This window comes from Phyllobates terribilis, unplaced genomic scaffold, assembly GCF_046119375.1.
Source record: "Phyllobates terribilis strain yellow unplaced genomic scaffold, ASM4611937v1 Scaffold_86__1_contigs__length_6382490, whole genome shotgun sequence".
Classification (NCBI taxonomy): Eukaryota; Metazoa; Chordata; class Amphibia; order Anura; family Dendrobatidae; genus Phyllobates; species Phyllobates terribilis.
Window position 1 is genome coordinate 5,768,163 of NW_027362846.1, and position 13,039 is coordinate 5,781,201.

At 45.2% G+C, this 13,039-nt stretch overlaps 1 protein-coding gene and 1 long non-coding RNA gene across 2 annotated transcripts; both read left to right on the top strand.

Annotated features, from left to right (window-relative positions):
- The first annotated feature begins 5,461 nt into the window (after positions 1-5,461).
- Positions 5,462-7,791, top strand: LOC141197776 (uncharacterized). Its single transcript, XR_012269851.1, has 3 exons — positions 5,462-5,520; positions 5,591-5,869; positions 7,643-7,791. It is a non-coding gene; the product is annotated as an uncharacterized lncRNA (long non-coding RNA).
- Positions 7,792-7,883: 92 nt separating this feature from the next.
- LOC141197721 (uncharacterized) lies at positions 7,884-12,189 on the top strand. Its single transcript, XM_073662804.1, has 5 exons — positions 7,884-8,105; positions 8,189-8,312; positions 8,396-8,493; positions 8,692-8,782; positions 10,755-12,189. The coding sequence occupies exons 1-5, from the start codon at positions 7,884-7,886 to the stop codon at positions 11,744-11,746; spliced, it is 1,527 nt and encodes a 508-aa protein (XP_073518905.1). The 3' UTR covers positions 11,747-12,189.
- The last annotated feature ends 850 nt before the right edge of the window (positions 12,190-13,039 follow it).

Sequence of the window (13,039 nt, forward strand, 5' to 3'; positions counted from 1 at the left end):
CTTCACAAATTGATTCGTAAAAATGAAAAAGTGTTTTTTTTTTCACTTTTTCATTTTTACGAATCAATTTGTGAAGCACCTGGGGGTTCCAAGTGCTCACTATGCATCTAGAAAGGTGCCTTGGGGGGTCTAGTTTCCAAAATGGGGTCAATTGTGGGGGAGCTCCAATGTTTGGGCACACAGGGACTCTCCAAATGCAACATGGTGTCCGCTAACAAATTGAATGGAAAATCGGCTCAATTTGTTAGCGGACATCATGTTGCATTTGGAGAGCCCCTGTGTGCCCAAACATTGGAGCTCCCCCACAAGTGACCCCATTTTGGAAACTAGACCCCCCAAGGCACCTATCTAGATGCATAGTGAGCACTTGGAACCCCCAGGTGCTTCACAAATTGATTCGTAAAAATGAAAAAGTGAAAAAAAAACACTTTTTCATTTTTATGAATCAAAACATATGGGGTTTTTATGACTGACAGCTGTCACACACTAAAAGTCGCATTTTTGTAAAATCTAGTTTTTGCATCGCCATATTTTGAGAGCTATAATTTTTCCAGATTTTGGCAGACAGTCATTTGATGGCTTTTTTTTTGCGGGATGAGTTGACGTTTTTATTGGTGCCATTTTCAGGCACGTGACATTTTTTGATCGCTTTCTAATCCGATTTTTGGGAGGCAGAATAAACAAAAATCAACAATTCAGGAATTGTTTTTTTTTTTCTTTTTTTATTCTGTTCCGCGTGTGGTAAAATTGATAAGGCAGCTTTATTCTTCGGGTCAGTACGTTTACAGCGATACTACATTTATATCGTATTTCTATGTTTTGCACTTTTACATAAAAAAGCTATTTTATAGAAAAAATATTTTTTTAGCATAGCTTTATTCTGAGAGCTATAACTTTTTTATTTTTCAGCTGATGGAGCTGTATGGTGGCTTGTTTTTTGCGGGACGAGATGACATTTTCAGCGGTACCATTTTTATTTATATTTGTCTTTTTGATCACGTGTTATTCCATTTTTTGTTTGGCGGTATGGTGATAAAGAATTGTTTTTTGCTTCGTTTTTTATTTATATTTTTTACCGTGTTCACCAAAGGGGTTAACTAGTGGGACAGTTTTATAGGTCAGGTTGTTCCGGACGCGGCGATACCAAATATGTGTACTTTTATTGTTTTGTTTTGTTTGTTTTTTTTTAAATAATATTTATTGATGGGTGCATTATATTTTTATTTTTGGTGGATTATTATTATTATTTTTTTTTTTATATTTTACAATTTTTTTTTTTTTTTTTCACTTTCTGATAGTTTTTATACTTTATTACTTTGTCCCACTGTGGGACTTTCACTTTTTTTTCTCTGATCGCCTGCATAGCATAGGAATGCAGCACCATCCCTGTGTCATGCAGGCTGTCAGCGTTGGACAGGGAGAAGATTGTTTGGAGATGCACTGCACATGTCCAAACAATCTTACTGCTGTCTGGTGACCCGGATGTTGTCATGACGACATCGGGTCATCATGGCAACATCCTGGAAACCACGGCAGTCAGCGCTGGAAGCCGGAAGAGGAGGTGAGTATCTGCGATCACCTCCCCTTGCCACCGCAATGCTGCGATCGACTTCGATCGCAGCATCGCGGGGGTTAATGTGCTGGGAGCGGTGCGGGACCGCTCCCTGCACATAGTGCCGGGTGTCAGCTGTGACAATCAGCTGACACCCGGCGGCGATCGCGCCCGCACAGCCTGTGTGCGCGCGCGATCACCATGACGTACTAATACGGGTCTGGATCTTAAGTCCCAGGGCATTGACGCGTATTAGTACGTCTAATGTTGTTAAGGGGTTAATAATAACAAGATAATTATAGAACACAAAGAAAAGGCTGTGATATTAAAAAAGGCACTTTTCATCCATGTTCACCAACAAACCGTCTGTTCCAGGGATCTTTCAACAGGGTAAAAATCAAAGTTCACCACCTGATATAACTAGTTTAACACAAAAAGAAGTACACCTGGGTCTGAGCAAATTAAACATTGACAAATCCCCTGGACCAGATGGTATTTATCCGTGGATACTGAGGGAATTGAGCTCAGTAATTGACAAACCGCTGCATTTCATCTTCTTAGACTCTCTTGTAAGAGGGTTGGTGCCACAGGATTGGAGGATATCCAATGTGGTACCGATATTTAAGAAAGGTAAGAAGGTGGATCCAGGTAACCACCGTCCGGTAAGTCTGACATCAGTAGTGTGCAAAGTTTTTGAAGACATCTTCAGAGATGACCTGCAGAGTTATATCGCAGAGAGTATAAATGATAATCAGCACGGATTCATGAAGAATAGGTCGTGTCTAACCAATATGTTGGGTTCTATGAGGAGGTAAGTGCAAATCTGGATGTTGGTAATGCGGCGGATGTGATTTGCGAAGGCATTTGATACTGTACCACATAGCAGCCTTATACTGAAGCTACAGAAGCAAGGACTTGGGGGAACTATAAGCAGATGGGTAAGGAATTGGCAAAATGATAGGAAACAAAGAGTCATCATAAATGATATGTTCTCTGAATGGGACATAGTCAGCAGTGGGGACCGCAGGGATCTGTGCTAGGACCGATACTTTTTAACCGCTTTATTAATGATCTTCTGGATGGGATTGACGACACCAAACTATGTAGGATATTAAAATCTGATCTTGACATTACGATATTGCAGAACAATCTGGATAAGACGACTGAATGGGCAAACACAATGTAGAGTAATGCATGTAGGACGGAGTAATCCTATTGTTACATATACATTAAATGGGAGTATACTCGGGACTACAGTACAGGAGAAGGACTTGGATATTTTGGTTACAAGTAAGCTGAGCAGCAGTACTCAATGTCAAGCAGCAGCCGCAAAAGCAAACAACATTTTAGGATGTTTAAAAAGAGAAATAAAATCCTGCAATCCCAACGTAGGGCTGAATGATTTCCTAGATACAGATAACATTGTGAGTTACAGTTAAATTAGACAAAATGTACAAATAGGGGAGGAAGATTGAACTTCATGGACCGAGGTCTTTATTCAACCTACATTACTATGTTACACGCGTGGCTCCACTCCATACACCTCGTACACGCACTGCTCCGCTCCGTACACCAAAGGCTCTATTCCGTACACCTCGTACGCGCGCGGCTCCGCTCCGTACACCTCTTACACATCCGGCTCTGCTCCGTACACCTTGTACACACGCGGCTCCGCTCCGTACACCTCCTACACACTCGGCTCCGCTCCCTACACCTCAGATGCACGTGGCTCTTCTCCGTACACCTCGCACACGCACGGCTCCACTCCGTACATCTCGTACACATGGCTCTGCTCCGTACACCTCGTACACGCGCGGCTTCACTCCGTCCACCTCGTACACATGCGGCTCCGCTCCGTACACCTCCTACACACTCGGCTCCGCTCCCTACACCTCAGATGCACGTGGCTCTTCTCCGTACACCTCGCACACGCACGGCTCCACTCCGTACATCTCGTACACATGGCTCTGCTCCGTACACCTCATACACGCGCGGCTTCACTCCGTCCACCTCGTACACATGCGGCTCCGCTCAGTACACCTCGTACACACGCGGCTCCGTTCCGTACACCTCGCACACACGCGGCTCCGTTCCGTACACCTCGCACACACGCGGCTCCGCTCCGTACACCTCGAACACACGAGGCTCCGCTCCGTACACCTCGCACACACGCGGCTCCGCTCAGTACACCTCGTACACACTCAGTACACCTCGCACACGCGCGGCTCCGCTCCGTACGCCTCGTACGCGCGCGGCTCCGCTCCGTACGCCTCGCACGCGCGCGGCTCCGCTCCGTACGCCTCGCACGCGCGCGGCTCCGCTCCGTACGCCTCGCACACGCGCGGCTCCGCTCCGTACGCCTCGCACACGCACGGCTCCGCTCCGTACACACGCGGCTCCGCTCCGTACACCTAGTACACACGCGGCTCCGCTCCGTACACCTCGTACACACGCGGCTCTGCTCCGTACACCTCGTACACACGCGGCTCCGCTCCGTACACCTCGTACACACGCGGCTCCGCTCCGTACACCTCGTACACACGCGGCTCCGCTCAATACGCCTCGTACACACGCGGCTCCGCTCCGTACGCCTCGCACGCGTGCGGCTCCGCTCCGTACGCCTCGCACGCGCCCGGCTCCGCTCCGTACGCCTCGCACACGCGCGGCTCCGCTCCGTACGCCTCGCACACGCGCGGCTCCGCTCCGTACACACGCGGCTCTGCTTCGTACACCTCGTACACACGCGGCTCCGCTCCGTACACCTCGCACACGCACGGCTCCACTCCGTACATCTCGTACACACGGCTCTGCTCCGTACGCCTCATACACGCGCGGCTTCACTCCGTCCACCTCGTACACATGCGGCTCCGCTCCGTACACCTCGTACACACGCGGCTCCGCTCCGTACACCTCGTACACACGCGGCTCCGCTCCGTACGCCTCGTACACACGCGGCTCCGCTCAATACGCCTCGTACACACGCGGCTCCGCTCAATACGCCTCGTACACACGCGGCTCCGCTCAATACGCCTCGTACACACGCGGCTCCGCTCCGTACGCCTCGCACGCGCGCGGCTCCGCTCCGTACGCCTCGCACGCGCGCGGCTCCGCTCCGTACGCCTCGTACACACGCGGCTCCGCTCCGTACACCTAGTACACACGCGGCTCCGCTCCGTACACCTAGTACACACGCGGCTCCGCTCCGTACACCTCGTACACTCGCAGCTCCGCTCCGTACACCTCGCACACGCACGGCTCCACTCCGTACATCTCGTACACACGGCTCTGCTCCGTACACCTCGTACACACACGGCTCTGCTCCGTACGCCTCGTACACACACGGCTCTGCTCCGTACGCCTCGTACACACGCGGCTCCGCTCAGTACACCTCGCACACAAGCGGCTCCGTTCCGTACACCTCGCACACACGCGGCTCCGCTCCGTACACCTCGAACACACGAGGCTCCACTCCGTACACCTCGCACACACCCGGCTCCGCTTCGTACACCTCGTACACACGCGGCTCCGCTCCGTACACCTCGTACACACACGGCTCTGCTTCGTACACCTCGTACACACGCGGCTCTGCTCCGTACACCTCGTACACACGCGGCTCTGCTCCGTACACCTCATACACACACGGCTCTGCTCCGTACACCTCGTACACACGCGGCTCTGCTCCGTACACCTTGTACACACACGGCTCCGCTCCGTACACCTCATACACACACGGCTCTGCTCCGTACACCTCGTACACACACAGCTCTGCTACATCCACACTGTAAACCCCTCCTGACCCCACACATAAACTTCATCTCATCCAGCACCATGACAACCAGCACAGCAGAGTCCTGCCTCCACTGAGGCCCCTGATCATGTGACCCCTGACTCCTCCCCTCCTGTGACCTCATCACAGGTCCTGTGTGCACAGAGCAGCCATATATGTGGTGGCAGCTCTGCAGGTGGAGGTATGTGCTGTCTCCATTATTCTCTAGCAGGATTAGCCGTTATTCACACTTCGTTGTTTTGTTTGTGTAGTAATTCACTCGGGAAAATAGGAAACACGCTGAAAAACTGCAACTGCCCCTGCTGGTTCCTGTCCAGACTAAAGATCCTGACCCCGCAGTCCCCAATGGTTCCCAATGGTTCCTGAGCGAGCAGAGACAGCGCGAACCACAGACTAGAAGATGGCAACTCGGACCTATACTACCTGAAAGGCCGTCAAGCTCTTCAGGTTCCTCCTAAAGAATCGGAGGGCAGAGCAGAGTGAGAATTACCTACAGAAAGTAAATTGTGCAGAACTAGAAAGATCCCAGAGTGAGTAAAAGAAACCACAAAATACTGGATACATATATAATATACAGCTCATAAATGTCGTCCGTGGACAATCTGTTCTTTTTCGTGGACCAGCCCAGTAAAATAACTGTGTTTAGTCCAGAAATGACCCAGAATAAGACACGTGAATATCCACAAATAATCTAATATGTCCGTGTTCACACCACGAGTGCAGCATTCAGGCCGAACCTCCTCCAGTCCTCAGCGGAGACGTCAGTCCTGTCCTTGGTTTTCAGATTTCTTTTTACTCTCTTTACTGCTTGGTAAAATAACGGGAGAACGTTAGGATTTTCCCCATTATGTTAATACCAACATGTATTTTTACATTTTACAACTTTTTCACAAATATCAACACTTAGGTTTTGTTCAGACAGAGCTTTTTTTTGAAGAGAAACAAGGCAAACCACTGGAGTTTTAAAGGTTAAAAGTAATATTTCCTTTATTAGTACAAAATATCTCACTAAAAACAATCTAAGGCCATGGCCCCCCTATCAGTATTTGGTCAGTATTCAATCAGTATTTTTTTCTCAGGGGTGGGAGCCAAAACCGGGTGAGGAACAATCAGAGAAAAGGTGGAATAGAAAGAAGTCACCAATTCTGCATTTATCTCCCACTCCTGAGAAAAAATACTGACTGAATACTAATGATAGTGGGGCTATGGCCTAAAAGTCATGAAGTGACCAGCAGACAAAAAAAAATTACAAAAAAATATAGTATAGACGGTAACAAAAAAGGAGGGGGGGAGGATTCAGTAAATGGGTAGACACAAATGGTTAAATGAATGGGGAGGATAGTGTAAGAAGGGAATAAATCTTTCTATGATAGTACTTTTATCATTAGTATTATGCTTAATTCCCCCTCACACATCTATAAAACACCCAAATCCTCCAAATACAAGGCCACATCAAAGCAGCCAAGTCTTACCCATAAAGCCGAATCATCCCCCTGGGAATAAACCGCAGCCCCAACATGCGTTTTGATTTGTTAGTACATGGCCATGTGCTAACAAAGCGAAACGCGCGTTGGGGCAGCTAGTGATGTGCTGAGCAGTCGCTTATGTCACCACTCAACACACCATCCGGATGTAGCAGAGTTTGAGATCGTTGTGGGATGGATTTACGACAGACCCCTTTGGAATATTTGATTTGTTAAAGGTAATGGGTAAAAGAGGATTGGGAGCGCTTTGTCCAAGTAAAGGACTTTTATCTGTGTGTGTATTTTGCTTTAAACTTATAGGTTTGTAATGAGGGTGTCTTATAGATGCCTCTCCATTACTAACTCCTGGTCTTGATGTCAGCTGACTTCTACCCCAAAATCATTACCCCGCTTTCCAACGCACCAGGGCAAGCGGGAAGAGCCGAGGCTAAGTGCCAGAACTGGTGCATCTAATGGATGCGTCATTTCTGGGGCGGCTGAGGGCTGGTGTTGTTAGTCTGGGAGCGGGCCAATATCCATGGACCCTTCCTCATCCTATTAATATCAGCTGTCTGTTTAGCCTTTGCTGGTTAGTAAAAAATAGGAGGGACCCCACGTCATTTTTTTTCTTTTATTTATTAGCTAATTACAGAAAACTACGCACACAAAGCGCTGATTATATATCTCACATATTTCTATCAATCATCTATATCTGTATTTAAGATTGTTTTATAAGTTAGAAAACTAGGTTTAATGACAAGAGAATTACTGTATGTTGCATACGGATGATAGGTGAGAAAAATCGCATTGTACTCGCATGACACTCGTCTTACTTTTCAGGAACAACATCGGAGCAATTTTATTTACGCTGATAAGTGCGAGCCCTAGGAGAGTTTTCCTGATTGACCCATCAAAGATGGATATGGACAGAGACAAGATGGCGGAGAGGATATTCCACCTCACCCTAGAGATCCTCTTCCGGCTTACTGGAGAGGTGAGAGATTCTGATGACGTCACATTACATCATTCTTATCTAAGGGAATAACAGATGGACAGAACTGGAGAGGTGAGGACTCTGGAAATGTCTGGAGGGAGATTTATTAATGTGTCTCTCTATAACCAGGATTACACAGTAGTGAAGAAGACCTCTAGTGAGCGCTGTCAGGACCCTGTGTCTGAGGGATGGGGAAGACCCCTGAGCCCAATCACGAGGTCTCCACCTCACTCCCTGATACATGAGGACATCAATGAGCAGAAGATCCTAGAACTCACCTACAAGATGATTGAGCTGCTGACTGGAGAGGTGACACTGCTGGGAATGCTGGGACATTATACAGTAACGCTATGGAGGGATCGGGGGGATGACGATATCATTGTATGTGTCAGGTTCCTATAAGGTGTCAGGATGTCGCTGTCTATTTCTCCATGGAGGAGTGGGAGTATTTAGAAGGACACAAAGATCTGTACAAGGACGTCATGATGGAGGTTCCCCAGCCCCTCACATCACCAGGTAATAGACAGGACTAAATACACACGGCCTATAATTATCTGTATGTAAAGAATGAATTCAGCCCCTGTATGTGTTTCCTCCAGATCTATCCAGTAAGAGGACAACACCAGAGAGATGTCCCCGTCCTCTTCTTCCACAGGACTGTAAACAAGAAGACCCCAATGTTCCTCAGGATCATCAGGTAGATGGAGAGAAGGTGTCATGAGATCTCCCCTATGATGTGTAGACGGCTGTGAAGGTCTTGTGCTCAGTCTTGTTTTATCCACCAGTATTATATGTTTTATACTTGTGTAATGAGAACGGTGGAGATGGCAGGATTAGAGCTGATCATAGATGGGACTTCTCCATCTGTCTGTGACTTTTACAATATTTGTTTCAGGGTGAAGATCTGACCCATATTAATACTATAGAGGCATATGTGAGGGGTGATGAGCGGTGTAAAGAGGAGATTCCTACATATGACCACCCAGGTGAGTAGTGACCACTAGATACAGAGAAGTTTCTAGATTATTTTCAGTCACCGGCTGAAATAATTTTGTGCTCCATTTTATGAGCTGTGTTTTCTCAGGATTTGTTAGCTGCACATTTATGGTTTTCTAAATTATTCCTCCACTTATGTATAACCTAAATCTAAATCAGCAAATAACTAGCTGTCTAGATGAAAAGAGATACCAGCTTTAAATTTAAAATGTATAATTTTTATTTGACCAAATATAAAAACAATTAAAAAAAGACAGGGTAACAACCTCCACAAAAGAGGAACACATACAACAAGAGGGAATAGTAACCCCAAAACAGGCTCAAATCATCACTGGATAAGTTATTAATTCCTAGAGGATATAATAGATGACTGTGACGATACAGCCTAAAATCTTAATAAGCCAGACGTTTAGATTTCTTAATCCAAGAGACATACACTATTATCTTTGTGTATTTCTCTGGTCAATAAGAGCAGACCAGTATTTGTATAACCCTGAATGTTGAATTCTATTTCTTTGGAAACAATCATGTTTACTATGCTAATGACAAATTGTACTAAAAGTCAGCTAGAGGTTTATTTATAATAGCCCCTGTGATACCAACTATGTAAATTGATTAGCTCAAACAATGAGACCTGGTGAGCCATGCACCTTTATCTCTGACTGATGATCTTACACAGATGTAAATATAAACAGGGATGTCTATAGTGCTGCAAGGAGGATCAGAAAGACTTTACAAGGAGAATGGGAGACATCCTTCAGGAAAGTAGATGGATAGCATGGCATCCAAAGAGACACAGATCTGGATTCTACATGATTCCGTCCTAAGGGTATGGCCCTGACTGGAAAGATACAGATCTGCTCCATTGACATCAGAGAGACCATAGATACTTTGGGGGAGACCAGGTTAGGACGAAAAAGTCACCTGGCCCCATGGATATGTTGTCTGGGGTTGCCAGGAGAGACCCACCGGTTGCCTGGAACCCATGAAGACATTCGGAGAAGCCAGATTGGGACCCACCGGTCATCTGGCCCCATGGAAACTCTCGGAGAGGCCAGGTTGGGAGCCTAGAGTCTCCTGGTCTTGTACCTCGATGGACTGCTATCTTCCTAAGCTTGCCGCTACCTTCTCTGTGTGGGGGCCCGCCAGAAGCGGGGGGCCACTGGTTGAGGTAGTTGGCCCTGGAAGTCCAAAAGTCACAGCTGTTCTATCCCAGACGGGCAGAGAAAGAAGGGCGAGACTGTGTAAGGTTGTACCATCTTGGGTATTTGCTGGGACTGTTCTATGTGTTTATTGTCCGCTTTGTGGTTCAATAAAGTATTGCCACTCTGTTTAACCCTCACACTTTGTTGTCTGAGTAGCATTACACCCACTGAAGACCCTGGGTCTTCACAATGACAGAGGACTTTCCAATAGGGAAAATGATCCAAATATTGTTATAATTCATGATTAATATCAATAGATTAAATATATACTGGTAAATGTGATTTAATGAGTCCCATAGCAATCAAAATACAGAGTATTGACCTTCAGTAACCCATATAAAGTGCAAGTGCATAGTGCTGTAGATAAATGAACAGCTGAACTTATCAATTAAGGTATACACCATCTATGAGGCCTGATGGTAGTGGCTCCCCCAGAAGAAGCATTGGCGAAACGGCATTGGGATGGGGAGGACACTAGATCTTGGTGACTGAATATATAGGTAACTTTACCCTTATTGCATTTATTTATGATAGCTAACCACTAGGTTAGATGGCCTCATAGATGGTGTATACCTTCATTGATAAGTTCAGCTGTTCATTTACACCGGTTGCCCCAGGGACAATGAGTAAAGCGCAGATTGTTAAAAAAAAACTAACTGTGCTCAGGGACAGGATTTTCTGAAAGGGGAAAACCCCTTTAACAACATAATGTTATGGTTATAATATTACAAAATAAGTCTGCTTTTATTTTTGCTAGATGACTTCACCAGGAGATATTTGAGATCTTCAGAATGTAAAGTAGAAGATCTTGGTATCACCCCAGCTTCATATGAAGAGCATGCCATTATTCCAGATACACTCTCAGCCCTCCAAAACAAAGATCTATCATCTGAACAACAGGTCCTATCCTTCGATTCACCACAGACTGTCAAGCAAAGTAAAAGTCACAGAAGTGATGTTAACGAAAGAAAAGCTCAGATAAGGGAGAAGCCATACTCCTGCTCAGAATGTGGGAAAAGCTTTACACGTAAGACAACTGTTGCTATACATCACAGAATTCACGCAAGGGAGAAGCCATTTTTTTGTTCACAATGTGGAAAATGTTTTAGAACCAAAGAAGATTTCATTAAACATCAAAGAAGTCACACAGAAGAGAAGCCATATTCATGTTCAGAATGTGGGAAATCTTTTAATTCAAGATTAGATCTTGTTAATCATCAAAAAATTCACTCAGTAGAGAAGCCGCATTCATGTTTGGATTGCGGAAAATGTTTTAAACAGAAATCAACTCTTACTATACATCAGAGAACTCACACGGGGGAAAAACCATTTTCATGTTCAGAATGTGGGAAATGTTTTAGCCATAAATCTACTTTTGTTATACATCAGAGAAGCCATACAGGGGAGAAGCCGTATTCATGTTCAGAATGTGAAAATTGTTATAAAGCTAAAATAGATCTTGTCAGACATCAAAGAAGTCACACAGGGGAGAAGCCGTACTCCTGTTTAGATTGCGGAAAATGTTTTAAACAGAAATCAACTCTTACTATACATCAGAGAATTCACACGGGGGAAAAACCATTTTCATGTTCAGAATGTGGGAAATGTTTTAGCCATAAATCAGCCTTGGTTATACATCAGAGAAGCCACACCGGGGAGAAGCCGTATTCATGTTCAGAATGCGGACAATGTTATAAGGCTAAAATACATTTGGTCAGACATCAAAGAAGTCACACAGGGATGAAGTAATTTTCATGCACAGAATGTCAGAAAAATAGGAGATCATATCTTATTGACCATCACATAACTCATATAGGTGCTATGTCATAATTATATTCGGGATGTTTAGAAATGTTTTACCCACATATAACTTCATGAACATCAAAGAGCTCACACAGGGAAGTATGTTTTGTTTTTATACTCTTGGACAATGAAATCTCTTTGTTTCTTCTGCTACATTTAAAGACCCACAACATTTTTATGTTTCGATCTATTGAAATGTATGGTGGCTTTTTTGTGGGGAACGTGAAGGAGAATGAAAAATTTTTATTGGTTGCAGTTTAGGAAAAGTGTAACTTTTTGATCAGTTTTCATTCTGTTTTCCTGATTGATTCAGCTGTAATAATTTTTTTTTTAGCTGGACAAAACAGTTGTCTGCTCTAGAACTAGGACAGCAGGTATGGGGAAAACTTCAATTATGATGCTTGTTTGGCTATGTGCACATTGCGTCTTTAAGATGCCGGCCAAGTCATTTCAAGAAAAATCTGGCTGTCTTTTTCCTGAAGTAGCTTTGCCATAGATTTTTTTTTTGCAATTGCTCAGCCACTTGCATCTGTGATCTGTACTTTCAAGTATATAAAGTGGGCAGCTTACAAATAGCTTCTTTTAACTTGTCATAGAAAATGCTAGAAGTCTCCCCCCCCCCCCTATACTATTTGTTACAGAAGAAGGAGCTAGCAATCTAGAAAGGCTGCTTCTATGCGAAGTGGCAGGGCACAAAAGAAGTGGCCAAATACCCAGGCTAATTACCATACCAAATGTAGAGACATGGGTGACAAATAGACACATTTGAGCATATGGGCCAGAGACTGAATGGGCAGGAAACTTCTAGATAAGGTTCAAAGGAAATCTACCACACTCCTCACAATAGCCGGGTCATTCTCATTTGCACATGTGTCGAATCTGCAGTCTCGTAGGCACCGACACGAAATATGGAATATCGTAAGTTCTATAATTCCGATCGCAATGGGACACATATTTTTAGCGGCAGGGTTAGCTTAGGAACAATTCGCATATTTTTCCGTATCTGTACGCCCTGCCGGTGAGCCATAACGCAAAAGTACAAAAATAACGGACAGCAGCCAGGTCATGTCTGGTGTCTAAAGAAAGGTAAATTTTGCAATTAAAATATGGCGTCACTTTCTAACTTCTGCAATCAACCAGCGAAAAGTTATCGCAGAAGTTAGAGATTTAATAAAAACCATGAAGGTGCCCACGTGAGGTCATCACAGGGGAGTGTGTGGGCAGGGCGCCCCTTTGGCA